Source organism: Canis lupus, chromosome 28, assembly GCF_003254725.2.
Source record: "Canis lupus dingo isolate Sandy chromosome 28, ASM325472v2, whole genome shotgun sequence".
In the NCBI taxonomy this organism is placed as follows: domain Eukaryota; kingdom Metazoa; phylum Chordata; class Mammalia; order Carnivora; family Canidae; genus Canis; species Canis lupus.
In genome coordinates this window covers 34,201,235-34,217,922 of record NC_064270.1, presented here as the reverse complement: position 1 = coordinate 34,217,922, position 16,688 = coordinate 34,201,235, and the positions used below count along the sequence as shown (strand labels likewise).

General features: G+C 54.0%; 2 protein-coding genes across 2 annotated transcripts in view; both read left to right on the top strand.

Moving 5' to 3' along the window:
• Positions 1-2,448, top strand: part of EEF1AKMT2 (EEF1A lysine methyltransferase 2) — a 72,982-nt gene extending 70,534 nt beyond the window's left edge. Inside the window, exon 7 of the transcript XR_007406880.1 lies at positions 2,184-2,448. The gene's annotated coding sequence lies outside the window, so the exon portion shown is untranslated. The remainder of the gene's footprint in view (positions 1-2,183) is intronic.
• FAM53B (family with sequence similarity 53 member B) overlaps positions 2,307-16,688 on the top strand; it is a 70,820-nt gene continuing 56,438 nt past the window's right edge. Inside the window, exons 1-2 of the mRNA XM_049103494.1 lie at positions 2,307-2,448; positions 10,695-10,749. Coding sequence (XP_048959451.1) covers positions 2,371-2,448; positions 10,695-10,749 — 133 coding nt within the window. The 5' untranslated portion in view covers positions 2,307-2,370. The remainder of the gene's footprint in view (positions 2,449-10,694; positions 10,750-16,688) is intronic.

The window sequence follows — 16,688 nt, the reverse complement described above, 5'->3', positions numbered from 1 at the left end:
GGGGCTCCAGTTGGGGAGCAAAGCTGTAAGAGTGAGGATGCCTGCACTGCTCCCTCAGTCTGCCTTGTGTTTGGTGCCTATCGGCTGCATCCCAATGGCCAAACAGGTTTCCATGGTAATGGACTCCCACAGCATCATTCTTTCTGACCACCTACTGTTTTACCAGAGGGGTGGCTGGTTCCATCCTGGTGGAATTTAGCTTTCAAAAAATTTGATGGACTTTCCTCTTTAAAAAAAAAAAAAAAAAAAAAATCTGAGAAGACAGATGCTTAGGGGTCCACTGCCGAGGAAGGATTGGGACCTACAGTTTCCCCAATGAAAGTAGTGACAGTAGCTACTGTTTATTGAACACACCTCCTTACATGAGCTAGAGCTCCTCACCGAGCAAAAGGCTTGAGCTGTTTTCAGATGATACAGGAATCTTCTGAGGCAGGGAAACACTGTTACCTGTATTTTATGGAGAGAGAAACAGGCTCATAGAGTAAGTAACTTGGTAAGGGTCACTCAGGGCATTTTGAGAGCTGGGATTCCAACCCAGGTGTCCTTGACTTGGGGCTTGAGCTTGTAACCACTAAGCCTTCTTGCCTTGTTAGGGAAGAAGGAAATGGGGGTGGGTGGGAAGGGCAGGTCACCCCTGGGCCTTGGGCCAATGGCCAGCTGCCCCAGAACGAATCAGGCTACACCCAGAGAGAAGATGGCTGCCAGTAGGCTTCGCCCCTACCACTGAGGCAGCACAAAGGGTCCCTTTGAAGGGAGAGTCCATAGCACCCCCCAACCCCCGCTCCCCAGCCAAGCGTCCAGGGGGCTGGCGGGCATTTCTGGCTCAGCTTTCTGGCCTGAGCTGGGAGGAGTGGTCTGACATTCTTTCCTTGAGCAGCTCACTCTTGGTCAGAACGTGTTGCTTCTAGACTGAGGTGGTGTTGAAACTCCAGTGTGACCTGGGATCCTACCCGCCACCAGGTCTCTTCCTGAACAGCCAGTCCTTTGAAAATGTATTGATTTCCCCCCTCCCCTTCCCTGCTCTTGCACTTTGGATGAACCTTGTTTTCGAAGAACAGTAGAAGGTAATTTCCCTGTGCCTGCCAGCTGGCCCGTAATTGAGCGATTCCAATAACACCCACTGTAAAGTCTAATCGAAGTAAACAGGAAAATATGATTTACAATCTGGACGGCAAGTAAATACCAGGGTGCAATTAATTTTTACACAGAGCAGCAGATTCTAAAACATTTTCCTGCACTGAGCAGTTTGTTTTTAATTATAGATTAGGAGCTGCCCTTTTCTGCCGTCATCGTCATTATTTTTCACTTTGTGACGGTGATCTTCAGGTTCCTTGCATCCATGTGACTCTCTTTGAAGGTGTGACCACAGCGGGGTGGGATGGGGAAGTAGGATTGGAGAAATCAACGTGTAGAGGCCGAGTTCTCAAATCTGAGCAAAGGGCTACGCTCTTTCAGCATTTGCTTGGGAGGTGACGTGGGAAGAGGTGCAGGATGGCGGCATGAGGGGTCCCGTCGCTGCTGGCAGCCCTGGGTGGTGTGGGCAGGCCCTGCGAGCGCCGTGACTTGCTTGGTGCGGCTCAGTCTGGGGAAGGGAACAAAGCTACAGAGGCCCCCAGTGTTGCAAATGTGTTATCGTTGAAACGGGGCACTTCCAGGGATGGGAGATCCATGCCTTGAAATGGACCCTTCTGGTTCTTTCAGTCGCTTCTGTTCATAACTGGGTGGAGGACAGTAGTCGCCTTGCTGACTGAGGCTGCCTGGGGGCTGGTCCCTTCAGTTTTGGCTGTGGGGTTGGTGCGTGTCTGACTCTCAGCCTTGGGCATATACTGAAACTGTCTGTAAAGCGAGCTGGGTGTAAGATGTCACATGACTCTAGTACACGCTGGGGATAGCAGATTGTGACCAACCCAGACCCTGAGATAGGTCTTAAAGGTGCCACGTGGCTGAACGGAGACCCATTGCTATACCCATTAGTGCGTTGGCTTTAGGGGTGCCCCAAGGCCGGCATGGGGCGAGGATGGGGGACTCTGAGAAGGGGAACCTTTGTAGCCATAAAGCATCTCCTTTAGCCAGGAGGCAGTTCCTTTCCCGAGCAGGGCCCCAGCATGGGGGTGCATGGGCAGTTCTCTCAGCGCCCCGGTCTTCCAACTCCTGAATCTCTTGTCTTTCTGTTGTCTTTCCAGGGAGTTGAGCGCACCTGGATGTTTCCTGAAAGCACCTTTCCCCAAGCGTAAGCAGCCGGTTGGGAGCTGTTCCTGTTGATGCCAGTCACCTGGGAAGTGCCCAGGAGGTCACCTCTGCCCAAGTCTGCCTGACTGAAGATGGCTCGTGCCCACCCTGGGATGGAGCCCAGCGCCTGAGGTCCTTACCATGGTGATGATCCTAAGTAAAAGCCTCGACAACCAGGGAGCTGACTCTGTAGCATGCAGGACCTTCAGCCCTGAGCTGGTAAGGACCTATTGGGCCTCATTTCTCTGATGACCTTTTTTGAGGCCTGATGTCCAGGTGGGACTGTGCACTGACCATGCAGGCTTAGTGGACTGAGTCCAGAGTGCCCAGGAGCAGAGAGCTCTGGGAGATGTTGCAGGCCGGGGCAGTGGGGCGAGGTAACCCGGAGCCTGGCTTAGTGCTGGCGAGAAGTAGCTGGCAGAGGTCCTCCGGCGCATGAGGAGGGAAGGCCGGCACCCTGGTAAATAATACCAAGCGGGCTTCTGCTGCCCCTGCCAGGCTGAGACTGACATTCCTCGTGGTCTCCACCTGGTACGGGGAGGTGGTTTCCCTAAGGGAGGTGGTGCCAGAGTGGGGGCCGAGATCAGGCCGCTTCCAGAGGGCGGTGCAGAGCGAGAGCTACTGCCTCAGGAATGTCTTGGGTGGGAGACTATGGAGAACCAAGGCGTGGTCGGCAGCCACGGTGGTGGGCCTCCGCGACAGCTGCCCTCTGCTGCCTTCTCCCAAAGTTGTCCTGTGACCCGGCGGCCTGACGGGCTGGGCCGGAGAGGCAGACAGCTCGGCCTTCTCAGACTGAGAACACAGTAGCCTCTTTACTCCTCAGAAGTGAGTGGGACTGCTCCCCTGCCGAGGGTCAGGAAGAGGTCCCACTCTGGCCAAAAAAAAAAAAAAAAAAAAAAGAAAAGAAAAGAAACCCGAGGAGGAGTTTTGCCGATTAGCTAAGTCCCCAGGACCCTACCGCTTTGGTGGTCAGCAGGGACAGTCAATCCTAGGTCATGATGTCTGGCCCCCCTCCTGGCGCCCTTCACGGCCACTCCTGAGGGCCCACCCTAGCACCCGCGTGGGCTCCCTGCCCAAGCTCACACCCGGCTGAGAGCAGACGGGCCAGGCTGGGTCCCCAGCCCCTCTCAGGAGTGTGTGAAAGCCGTGGAGACCCGAGGCCTTTACGTACGAGCGTGAGTGTGCCCGCCACTGGGCTGGCGGGCCTCCACAAGCAAAGATGGGTCAGCTGTGGAAGCCCATTGCGGCTTCCTTTGCAGTTTGCACTGAGTATATACCTGTAATAGATGCCCTCTCTCCGTCCCCAGTGCTGCCACGCTGGTCCCACCCACTGTCCTCTCTCGTCTGGAAATTTGTTGTACTTGTCTCCTGCTTCTGGCCCCTTTGCCTGTTCTCCCCCTGCAGCCAGACGGACTACAAGGCGGTGGGTCCCTCCTCTGCTCAGGCCTTCTGCTGGCTTCCCACCTCAGGCCGAGCAAGCGTCAGGAGGCACAAGGCCCTTGTGCTGACTCTCTGTGACCATGCTGCTTTCTCTGCACTTCCCCTGCCCCCTTCACTCTGCTCAAGCCATGCTGGCCTCCTTGCTCAACATGTCAAGTAGGAGCCTGCCCCAGGGCCTTTGCACTTCTGTGGCTTGGGAAACTCCCCCTTGGCAGGACTCCTTTCCTCTCTTTGTTCACGCAGCTTAAAATTGAACTCTGCCAGAACCGCCCCCCTCCTCATACTTCTGCCCTTCCCCCATCTCTCTTCGCTCTTGGCGCCTGTCACTTTCTGACGTTTCGATCTTGTTTGTTGAATGACTGCCCTGAAATGTGAGCTTCATGAAGTTAAGGAATTTTGTTTCTTTTGCTTGTTGTGTGCCCAGTGCCTGAAACCAGGGCCTGGGACGTGGTAGGTGCTCAGGGACATTCGTGGAGCAAGTGGACGTGGGTTCCTGCCGCCCAGGGGCTGCCCCAGCTCCTCTCTGGCTGCTGCTCAGGTTCACGGCTGAGGGGCTGAGGGTGCCGGGATGCTGGGAGGGGCTGCTCCGCTTTCTTCTGCGGGGGTGGGGAGCAGGGGGCAGGGGGCGGGTTCCTGCTGCAATCTGAAGAATACATCTGGAGTAGCTCTGACCAGAAAGGAACCATCTCCAGGGTGAGGGTCACCCAGAGGTCCCACGGGAGGGCCCCTGCCCGCTTCCAGCCGTGCTGTTGGCCTCAGCAGCAGCTGCGGAACGAAGTTCTGTCTCGGGGTCGGCCCGGCTGAGGCTGGCTGTGGAACTGGTCCCGGGGCACGTGGGCCCCAGTTCAGCTGAGCTGCTCTTGGAGGAGACAGGGCCTGAGCACACAAGGGTGGTCTCCTAGCCCTGGTTGGGGGAGGAAAGTCGAGGGAGGCCGGCTTCCAGGCCAAGCGTGCACAGTGAGCAGCCGAGAAGGACTGGGGATCATCCGAGTCTAGGCTGACGTCCGTGAGACAGAAGGGAGGGTAAAGTGAGGGGAGAATTTGCTCTCCCTGCCTGCGAGGTTGGGAGGAAGCGGATGGGGGCTTTGCTTCAGCCGCCTTAACTGGCAACACCATCCTCTCGTAAATACCATCAAGATAACAACAGGAACATGGAAAAGCATTTCTCTTTTGTTTTCTAATCAGGCTAAGAAGATAACAGAAAGGGGAGGGGGTGGGCTTCAGATTGAAAAAGAAAACATGAATCACAGGGCACTTTGGAATTAGGGAAACAGGCTCCAGAGGCACAGCAGTGGGGAGAGAAAGTCTAGTACTGTCAGTGAAGGTCACCCGGGGGCCACCCGGTGGTGACCTTGGAGGCGCTGGGCAAGGAGGCCTGTAGACCCTCCCCCTGCCCCCGCCCGGCCTCTGAGGTCTCTTGTTCTTTTTCTTTTTTAAAAAGATTTTATTTATTTATTCATGAGAGGCAGAGAGAGAGAGAGAGACCGAGACACAGGCAGAGGGAGAAGCAGGCTCCATGCAGGGAGCCTGACGTGGGACCCGATCCCCAGTCTCCAGGATCACGCCCTGGGCTGAAGGCAGCGCCAAACTGCTGGGCCACCAGGGCTGCCCTCTTGTTCTTTTTCCAAAAACGAAATGCTGGTGACAAGTGACCAGTCTTGGTCCCAAGAGAGATGTAGGAAAACAGAAAAAAAGGACTGACAAGCGCTCAGCGTTTTGCCTTTCCCGGTGGCGCCTGGCCCTGGGGAGAGAGGGCCGAGGGCCCCTGCCCTGCCCCAGCGCTGGCCCAGCTTGCACAACGCAGCAGTGAGGACTGTGCTTAGTTCCCCTTCCCTGCCACCGCCCCCCCGCTCTGCTGGTGGCTTTCCTCTGCGGAGTGGGCTCTTCCTTCTCGTGTTCTAACATTAGCTGCTGCCGCTGGAAGGCAGCCCAGACGGTTGACCTCGGGAGCAGTGTTCCCCAGCCCCTTCCCGCACGCCCACACTCAGGCTGTGGCCCATTCTCCCGGGCCCGAGTACCCAGAGTGCCCATCTTCCTCTGCCCGGCCTGCCTCCTCTCCTGAGCCAGTTTCTCAGCCCTCTGTCAAGTCTGGAGACTGTTCCAGGGGAGACAGTAGAGCATGGCTGTAGGCTGCCTCGCTTTCCCCAACCTCAAGATACTTCCCACAACAGCCGACACTGGTTTGGGGAGCAGGCCTTTGCTCTTGTCAGATCAGCATGCCAGGGCTGTGATTTGGCCAGTCAGGAGAGTCTGTGGCCATGCCAGGCCTTGCACTCCACTGCCTCGGCGCTGAGGGTCTCCCCAACCCTGAGTTGGCTTTGGTCTCAACAGCCCCAGGCAGGATGGCTGGCCCGGCCCCAGGCTGGCCTGAAGTTAGAACCCAGAGGTGCACAGAGGCCCAAGGCAGTCCGAGGCCTTTTCCCTGAGCAAGCAAAGCCCCTCGCGGGCCTTGGCTGACCCTGAAGCCCGGGGAGCCAGGGCCGCCGCTCTATCTCTGTTGGCATCTTTGAGAGCCTGTATGCAGGGGCACTCGTCCCTGCTCGGCTTCTCTTCTTCTTGTTGGCATGGCTCTGGCTTCTGCTTTCCACTGCCACAGTGTCACTGTGTTCCTTTTCAGAGGCTGGGGTACTCTGTTCCGCTCATGTGCACGAGTGTGAGCTTGCTGGTATCGCGTTGTGGTTCCCCATAATGCTGTTATGGGGAAACAGTGATGTGATGGCCATAGTCAGTGATCTGCAGAACAAAGTCATGAAGAAGCATGGTTATGGCCAGAGATGAGCTCTGCCCTAACCTAGTTGCTCATTGAGTAAAGACCTGAATCGTGTCTTTATTTAAATCAGGCCTTTTTTCTTTAGTCAGACAGATGGCCCCTGAAGCCCCAATTTGATTTCCAGCTTTTGCCTTCCTTGTGGAGGATCTGGTTCTAGAACCTTCTTTTGTGATCTGAGGACTCTCAAAGAGACCAGGCCCTGTCCTGGGGTAGGTTTGAGAACAGAACCATCACAGTGGAGAAACATAACGGGAGCTGCGCTCTTTGTCCTGTTCTCTGCAAACACCAGCCAAGGCCGGGTCGTAGGAACTCTGAGGCCGGGCGTCCCCAGGGCCTGTTGGGAACAGGCCATGTAATGATTGGCTAGGTCATCCTTCTTGCAGTGGTGCAGAGGGTTTGAAGGTTGGGAAGGGCTGGCTGCAGAATGCTACAGACCAGCAGGAATTTTATCATATACTAGGCATACTGGGGGTTAAAATTGGTCCTGGCCAACCTGGAGCCCAGAAGGGAGCTTGATGTTGGACTCAGCAATACCCGACAGTGGTCAGGGTATGCCTGGGCCTGACGTCCTGGGAAGCTGTCGGTAGAGCTGATGAATTAAGCCCCAGAAAGGGCAGAGACAGGGCTGCTTGGAGGGTTTTGGAAGCAAGAGCTCATGGCAGGTTCCCGTGCCCCTGCTGGGTAAAGCAGCCCCTGTTCTTCCTCAGTCTAGGACTCAGAGCCTCAGAGTGAGAGGGCCTGGTTGGCCACCCTGGCATCCTGTGCCATCTCTTGTCAGCAGAGATGAAGGCATAGTCCCGCCAAGACACTGTGTGGTGATGGAGGGACGAGTCGAGTCCCAGTGCAAGCGTCGAGTGCTGATAGCAGAAGAGCTGCTGTGTCACCGGGTCATGCACTTTCACATGCTCGGTGAGAGAGCAGGAATGGGGCTCACTGAGAACAGGGGATGTGGAGGAGGCGTTCCATCAAGCTGTGAGATCTGAGTGTGAGTGATCACCGCCCTCTTATTCCCTGGGGTGCAGAGTCAGGCCACACGAGGAGCCTGGGCTCGCCTGGCGCTTGCCCCCAACTGTCCAGCTGGTGCTCTCTCCCCTTCTCCACCAGGTTTCAACTTGGCATGAGCCCAGTGATTTGGGGAGGTGGCAAGTTCTGCCCAGTGAAAGTCTGTTTGCACTGGCCCTGCATTTGCTGGGTGAGTGGCAGCAGGAGCAAGACAAGCTTGGGCAGACAGGTGGCCATAGCTGTCGGTCACCAGATAGTCACATGGCACCTATTCTGTGCTGGGACAAGATGGCAGCCTTAAGAAGCTTCATTCTCAGGGGCAGAGAATAATAAGCACAGCAGCCGAGGATCCAGCGCAGGCGGTGTGAACACTCAGCACGGCCTTGTGGAGAAAAGCGTGGGTGGGGAGGGCGCCCTTCAGCTGGGATGGTCAGGGAAGGTGGCTGGAGTGACGCGAGGGGGTTTTGCAGAGAGACCTGAGGTGGCAGCGGGTGTGCCTGTCTCCTGCACCCGGCTTGGCTCCTTCAGGCCTGGTGGCTGTGGGGAGAGGGGTGGCCAGGTTCCATTCTCGTTGCCGTGGGGAGTCGTTGGAGATCCATAAGCAGAAGAGCAATGTCGGCTGGCCTCTGTGGGTTCTGGACGGAGGATGGACAGTGGGCCCAGGGTACAGGGGGCACCAGTTAGGAGGCCGGTTTGGCCCCTCTGTGGAGGAAGGGTGGTGGTGGCTCTGAGTAGGGCTGCGGGGGCAGTGAGAAGCACTCTTGTTCCAAGTGTGTGTTCTCTACCCGGGAAATGAACCGTCTGCAGCCAGCAAGGGTAAATCCTTGCTGAGCGAACAAATGACTGAGCAAGGGTGCATGAGCCCCTGTGGCCCAGCCCAGTGGCTTCCCTCTGTAGGCCCAGACCCCAGCCTTTCTGGCACCCACACAGGTGTCAGCAGTCCCTGGGAGGGCCTGGATCTGGAGGGCCCCAATATGCCCCTCTGTCTGGAACACGCCAGCTTTGTGTAAGGAAAAGCCCAGTGAGCGATGCTCTCCTGACCAGTCAGCAGCCTGGCTCACCGGCTTGCTTCCTGTTGTCTGTAAACCCCAACCCTCTCCTCAGTGGTGTCTGTGTGCCAGGGTAGCAGACAGGCCGCTCTGGGGTTCTTGCTCTCTTCTGCTTTGCCCGGCCCAGTCCTGGTTTGGGTTTCTGTGGGCTGCCAGCCTTGGCTTGCTTTGCCACCTGCCCCCTCAACCCAAGCCTGGGGTGGGGGCTCTGGTTCCCCAGTGGGTGTTTGCTTTGCCAGTAAGGTGCTCCTGAGCTGTCGGGAGTTGTCTCCCTGGGCAGGCAAGGCCCCTGGCATAGGCCCAGCCCGACGACTTCTGTCTCCGAACCCTCCCCCTGGTTGGAGCAGGGCCTGCCTGGCATCCGTGGACTGTGCTGCCTGGAGGCAAGGCTCTTGAGCCTTTGTCACCGACTGTCCATTTGGTGACTTTGGTGTGGGCTTTCCGTGTGCATCTTGCTGTGTTAACCAAGTCATTTGGGAGAGAGGCAGATACAGCCATCTTTTTACCTCTTTCCAGATATCCCCCTGGATGACTGTAGGTCGGATGGTTAAAGTCATTGTGGAATCCAGGAGGGCAGCCTGTCCTGAAAATATAAGGATTGTTTTAAACCGAGGAGGGGGTACCAGAGATGGCTTCCCTGGCCCCATTGCTCCTTGTAGACTTCTTCTGGTCCTTGAGCACCTGCTCCGGTGCTCTCCCAGGAAGCTGGCCCTGGCCTCCCACGCCCCAGCACCCTGGGCCTGGGTCCTCTCCTCTCCAGTCCCACACTCTCTGTGGTGTAATGGTTTGTCTGTATGACTGTGTCCTCCCTGAAATGGGAGCTTCCCGAGGGCCAAGGCAGGCAACCTTCCCCTCCGTGTCCCAGGCTAGGCAGGATGGACCTTTAATAACCTGATTGGATGAACACATAGCTGACTGAGGGCAAAGGTCTCTGAATTGGGGAGCTGGGGACAGGGGTGGGGGAGCTGGGGCACTTGCCACCCTTTTATCTGAGTGGGCCAGGTGTTCCGAGTCAGCTCCGCCCTCCTCCTTCCAGGTCTTAAAGTGCCAGGGCCTGGGTTCCCGCCCATTTCTCAGACTGGATGCCTGTGTGTCCCTGTTATTTGGGTCTCCTCTCAGAAGTTGGGAGTCCTGTAGGACAGGCTGACTCCTCCGGGACCGAGAGCTTCCTTCACCGACACGTGCTCAACCCCTAGTGCGGCCTGCATGTGAATAATTACCAGTACTCGTGAGTCGGTCAATGAAGGAAGGAAGGAAGGAAGGAAGGAGTCTTAGGAATACTTGTGGCAGACCATCCTTCCTGGGGCCTCAGTGGGCACAGTCTCCTCCTCACCACAGGTCAGAACAGACCCATGCCTCAGCCAGCACAGGGGAGTCTGGAATGTTCTGTGCTCAGGTTACTGTGTAGACATGGAGCCGGGCCTGGTCTTGGGGCCCTTGTAGGCGCCACTGGCCTGTTTTTCTCCCAGTGGCCATAGCATTCGCTGAGGCTAGGTGCAGGGCTTGAGGGGAGATGTGGAATGCTTACGGCGGGAAGGGAAGCCATTGAAATACAGTGCCAAGGAGTTCAAGAGCCATCGCTCTCCGCTGAGACCAAACATAACCTTTGAGTTTCTGTTTCAGTTCAGAGAGGGTGCCTGAGTGGCCTCCTCGTAGTGGCGAAGCAGCTTGCACAGCAGAGGGCCACCCGCTTGAGCTTTACCTGGTGCTTCTGTCTAGAGGAAGAAGAGCTGTTCTCCTGGTGTCTCAGGGGAACGGAAGGAGTTGAGGGTGGCAGATGGGCCTCTGCTCCTCCCTGGGGGCTCTTCCTGTCATCACGAGGCCCCCTCCTCTCCCAGCTCGGGCCGTGGGGAGGCCTCTCTGCAGCCCGGCTTGGTGAACCGTGTGTGTATCATGCCTCCTCTTGCACCCTCCTCCACCTCGTTCATGTGGAAAAATCCCCAAGTGTCAGAAGTCGTGGGGCTTCCTTGTGTGTTTTTTGAAGCCATTAACTTGATTGACTCCATTACTCACTGGAGACTTGGGACAGGGAGTCCAGGTCTAATCGTGGGCAGATGTTGCCTCTTGTAATACTTTTTTCTCCTTTCCCTAATCTGACGTTGGCAAAAGGCAGTTACCCCTTTAATTGTGACTGTAGCGAGGAATCAGGTGCAAACGTGCTTCTTATGACTTGAAGAGTGAATAGCTTTTCTGGTTGTTTTCAGCACACGCCAAAGAAGATGAGTCAAGGACCGACACTTTTCTCTTGTGGAATTATGGGTGAGTAACCGAGGTCGCTGTGAAGAGTCCTTCTCTAGTCCTTCCATCAGGGCCTGAGTCCTCCAGGTGAGACGCTGGCAGCCCTTTCTGGACACAGGCACAAAGAACAGCAGTGGGGACTCTTCTCTGTGCTCGAACCGTTTCGGTCCTGGGGTGCTGGAGTGGCACCGGGGCCGTGGGGCGGAGGGAGCGGGTGGGCGCTGGGGTACGGCTCACGAATGTCCCCTCCAGCCATAATGTTGAGACTTTCTGTCTGTTACTAAGGTAATCACGTTCACTTTTATAAATTCAGAAAATGTGTCACAGTGTAAAGCATAAAATAAGAATCTCTGGTAGCTCCAATACTTAGTGATAACTCCTGTTAATATTTTGGTGTGTTTTTATGTTTTTTTGAATTTTTTACATAGCCATAGTTCGTCTACGATGAACATACGACTGTATAAGATTTTGTACAAAAAAAAATCTTTTTTCTCATTTCACTGAGTAGTCCTAACTGCCATCCTTTCCCCAGTGCGCTAGTTGACTATTCCACACAGTTTAATGAATCTGTAATTCCGAGTTGTGTATCAACACGTATTTAATGATTTAACTGTTTCTTGTGTGTTGGGTGGAATGGCTGTTTTGTTTGCTGCTATGATTAACAGTGACTAAGTGTCTAAGTCTTTGTCTTTTGTCTGCTTTTTGGATTATTCCTTAGGAGTTCCCAGCAGTGACATAGAGAGGCCAGAAGGCAGGAACATTTTTAAGGCTCTTGCTTCAAGATTGTTGACATGCTTTCCAGCACAGTCGTCGTCGTGGTCTTCTGTGCCCGTGCAAGTGTGAATTACTGGTTTTTTATAAGGGGGAGGAGCTAAGAGGAGATGACTGTATTGATTAGATTGGTTTTTCTGTGCTCCAGATAATTGGGCACAATCTCTCCTTTTGCCATCTCCCCATGACTCCTGCCCCCGGTGGGAACACCGTGTAGGATGAGTTCCTGTAATGTTTGCGTTGAAGCTTTCATGATGGGGACCACTGCAGGCCTTGGGATTCCAGGCCTGTTTTCACAGGACCGTGTCAAGTTGTCCTGCCTTTGTTTCTTAGCCTTTGACTCTGAGCACAGTGTTTTCTTTGTCTTCTTTAGACTCTGTCCTGTAGATGGGGTGATGAGGGTGGAGGAGGTGCTGGGTATGTATAGGGAGCACCTGGCTCCTTCCTCGCAGGGTTGCCAGGACTCGGCAGCCACTCTGGTGTGGGCGGGTGGGGAGGCCCCGTTCACATATGGGGAAACCAAGGCCTAGTGAGGTGACTCCCCGCCAGGCTCCCTTGGCACAGTTGGACCCCGGTCAGGAGAAGGAAGATTGTTTTCTTCTCAGTCACAAGCCACAGCTCTGTGGGAGAGCCCCAGGTGGTCCTCTTGATGCTGCCACCCAGAGGAAATGGAAACAAGGAGATCACCTGGCCTTGGTTTACCCATGTGACACACTTCTGAAACCTGTCCCCACATGGGGCTTGATTGAGCATCTCGTTGGTGGTTAACGGCTTTCAACAAACCCTCAGCGACTTAGGTGTATGGCTCAGAAGCTTGTCTCATTGCCTGCTCCGCGGGCTGGCTGGACTCTGTTGTACTGTGGTAGACCTGCCTGCCTTCGCCCCGCCAGGAAGCAGGGAGAGGCCCCTGGGCACACGCAGATCCTCAGCCTGGCCTGGACTTTAGCTTTCAACTGGGCCAGGCCGGTAACCTGGGTGTGGAGGTGTCGGTCTTTATTTCAAGGCCACGCGTACCTGATATGGGCTGGCTTCAGGGCACTGCCAGGCAGCAGAGGAACGGCCAGGTGGGGGTCCGTGGGGCCTTCTCTGTCCCACGTGCTCCTCTTTGTGTTGGCCTGCCTCTCCTTGATTTGGGGAAACCCTGGCCCATCTGAAGCGTGTTACCAAGGTGTTCCATTCTCCACGGTTCATTTCAGTGGCTTGTTCTAGTAGGTATTTATTGAGGATCTACTATGTGTCAGACACTTGGAACAGAGATAGAGTATGAAAGCCCCTGCCCTGAGAGAGCAGGGAACAGTGAATTCCCCGTGGATTAAGGCCCTCTGAGGTGAGGGCAGATCAGCCTATCTTCCTGTGCCTTTGTCCCCCCCTCCCTTGTAGATTGCAGTTCTTGGTGGGATTTAAAGACACAGCAGCAAGGGGGGCACTTGACGGGATGAGCACTGGGTGTTATTCTGTGTGTTGGTAAATTGAACACCAATAAAAAATTAATTTATTAAATAAATAAATAAATAAATAAATAAATAAATAAATAAATAAATAAATAAAAAAAATAGACAGCAGCACATAGGTGCCAGCTCAGTCCCTCCCACTTTTATCCCCTTTCTGGACACTTGCTTGGGTGGAATGTCAGCATCCAGAGGCCTTGCCAAGCTCAGTTGACCGCTCCTGCCCATTTTAACCTGTGCATCGAGCTGTCGCCCCACCCCGTGTCGTGAACTAGAAGGGCATCCCAGGCAGTGAGGTCTCGTCTGAGGCAGGCCTGCTTTTTTAATGGCACTGTGTGAGTCCAGCTGGACTTTTCAAGAGGGTTTTGAGCCTTTCCAGGACCAGACAATACTCAGCCAAGACAAAATGTCCTATTACTATAATCACCAAACTCCCTGTCTGTCTCCTGGAGATATGGAACCCGTGTTCTGGCCCCAATCGGTGATTGCTGGGGACAGCTTGGCCCTGTGGCTCAGGGCATTTCCCTCCCAAGCCCCCATTGCAAGGGTCCTAGTCAGAAGCCAGGGTGAGTTTGTTTCCCGAGCATTCTTAAGAAAATCCAGGCAAGTGCTTTAGGGTGGGGAATGCAGCAGCCTCTTGGCTTCCTCTTAAAAAGCTACCCTTTTGAGTAGGCCCGCCTCCCCTTAGATAAAATGCCTTACTCATGTCATCAAGTGCTCACAACAATGTGTGTTCTTTTTAAGTACTTCATGTTATTGTGAGCTGGATGATGGGCCCCTCCCCACCTTTCTCCCCTCCACACACACCCCAAGTTTGGAAACTTGATATAAAGAAGCAGTTTTGAACTTTCCCAAAGTGGGTGAGAGAACAAAGCCAGGACGAGGTGTGAGTGGCAAAAGCAGGTCAGAGTGGAACCAGGCCACCGCCTGGCCTGGCCTGTTCTGCACCAGGGCCCAGTGCTCCTTATTAGGTTGTGAGCCCAGCCTAGTCCCCAAAGGGCTCTTTCTAGCAGAGACAGTGTTTGCCTCTTGGTTTCCTTTCTCTCCTCCCATACCATCCCGAGGACACTTTCTATGCCAAACGGGAATTTCCTCTGCAAGTGGCTTCTCTGGGGAAGAGCCATGTACATGACCGGTTACTGTGTTCTCAACACAGGAAGCCTTGGTCAGGTGGCAGCTTCAGGGCTGTGGCCCGCCCACTGGTCAGCCGGCCTGGCAGGCGGGCAGCCCTTGCTGCCGGCCACGATCTGTAGCAGGTGAAGAGGGCTTAGCTGCACCTTATGGAAGTGCTCCGTGCTGGGAGAGGCAGGGGTTCCCCACAGGTCCTCTGTCACTCGCCGTGGGAGACGCTTTTTCATGCTGACCCAGGGGCACACGTGTGTTAGTTTAATCTTTTTTTTGGTGAAAAAGGGCAAGTGGGGTGAGAGCACGCTCCACTCACCACCCTTGGCTAATTGTACACATTAAATGAGTTCTGTATTGCAGGGACAATGGACACCACACATTTCATTTTCCTCACCACTCAGGCGAGGATAGACCTGGAAATCAAATAATATGTGAGAAAGCGAATGCAATACCAATTATTGCAAAAGGGCCACTAGGAAAAGTCGTGTAAATACAAGTCAATGAACAGAGAACAAAACAATTCATATGCTAAAAAAAAAAAAAAAAAAAAAAAATTGCATGGAAACCCATAATTACTTTAGGAGTTATGGTAATAAATTATTTATTAATGTAAATTATTTCACAGGCAGAGAACATAGAGAAACTTGAGCAGAAGGATCATGCATTATGTATAAAAGGGAATTGTAAAAATATTATAGCGGCGCTACTTGTGCCACTCTGGTTCAGGTTTGTCAGCATTTTAATTATAAGCCCTTACTTTCTGTGTTTAATTACTTGGCTGTTAGAGTCTACCCTGTACATGAAAGGGTTGTTCCCGGGGGCACGCTCTGTATTAATTCCTACAGGGTAAACCAGTTGGCTGTGTTGAGCTGTGCGGGACTGAAAGATTTCACTCTGAGATTTGATAGCTTTTGGTCTTTTAACTCCTCTATTATTTGTTGTTGAAAATGGGATGTGATTGCACCTTGTGTGAGAAAGCTGGCATTGGGAGGTGGGACATTGTAGATTTCTCAGAACGAGCTCCTGACCGAGACAGAAGGGGCAGCCACAGCAGCCCCTGAGCTGCTCTGGCAGTTTCTGGTCTCTGCTGCCACTTCCGTCTCTCACGGGTAGCCCTTTGGAATATGATCGTTGGAGAAAGAGATTATGAATCGAAATTGGCCAAAGGGAGCCTTGTTTTCGTTTTTAAAAGTATATCCACATACAGGCATGCAGGTGTGATTTTTTTTTTTGGATTTACTTTTTATTTATTTTCATTTATCATGGGCATACATACATGTGATTTTTTAGTCCCTAAAATAGTTTAAGGTTCGTCCATACAGAGTGCTTTAAATGTTTCCTTGCACCGTGTATTGGTTTCCAACAATGTTTCTGGAATAAAATACAGACGAGAAGTAGGTGCAAAGTGTAGTTGGCACAGGATGGCAGCTTACGGTGACAAGTGAAAAGGGAGCCTCCCAGGCTGCCTTCTCACCTAGGCTGGCCAGCCTTGGGTGGGGGGGCAGGGGGCCACAGTGGTGCCAGAGGACAGGGAATGACAACTGCCAGAGTGGCTTTGGGTACCACCCACCACGGTGCATTGCCAGCTAGAAAGTGGTCAGGTTCTGTGCAGCCTGGCCCCGCGGCGAGGGCGTGGCCTTGGGACTGCAGGCTGTGCTGTTTGCTGGCTGCGCGTCCCTACGTGAGGCGTGACGCCCTTTGGAAGCTCAGGTTCCCCACCGGTAAGACGGGGAGTGCCTTGATGCCCCACAGTTGAGTCGTGTGTGTGGGATGTGTGCTAGTGCTCTCTCCCTGCCTCAACAAGGATCCCAATGGGGTGTTAGTTCGTTAACAGTTAATACACATTTATCAACAATTTTCTGAATAGTTCTCCCAGCTGCCAGTTCTCTTCTCTTGGTAATGGTGCTCAGCTTTGCTGTGTGCATGGGTTCAGAGATGAATCGCAAGCAGGTGCCCATTTCCCAGGCTCTGTATATACCCACAGCCAGGGTGGGAACGCCAGAAGAGACAAGCAGATCTCACCTTTCTGTCCCTTTAGGACGACTGACTCCCTCCACATTTCTGAATGCTCCTGGAGGCTAGGGGTGGTCACCTTGCCTTATGCAGATGGGGAGACTGAGGCCCATGTTTCTTTTTTTTTTTTTTTTAATTTTTATTTATTTATGATAGTCACACAGAGAGAGAGAGAGAGGCAGAGACACAGGCAGAGGGAGAAGCAGGCTCCATGCACCGGGAGCCCGACGTGGGATTCGATCCCGGGTCTCCAGGATCGCGCCCTGGGCCAAAGGCAGGCGCCAAACCGCTGCGCCACCCAGGGATCCCGAGGCCCATGTTTCTAATGCTCAGTCTGGTGTGTTTTTTTTACCCCTCTCTACTGTCTGTTGGGGAATCCCACCAAGCCCATTTTTTTTAAGGACAGAGGCTTCCCAGAAGCTGTGGCAGCTGCCATGGGCCACCCCTACCTGGCTGGTGAGGGTAGGGCCCTGATTCCCACTCTGAAGGTTACCAGCCACTCAGGCTTCTTCTAGAGCTTCTTGCTTCCGTTGATGGGACTGGTGGAGTGCTGTCTCCAGCCATCCTAATCCCCTGTCCTTGTGCCTTGGCCAAGGAGCTTGG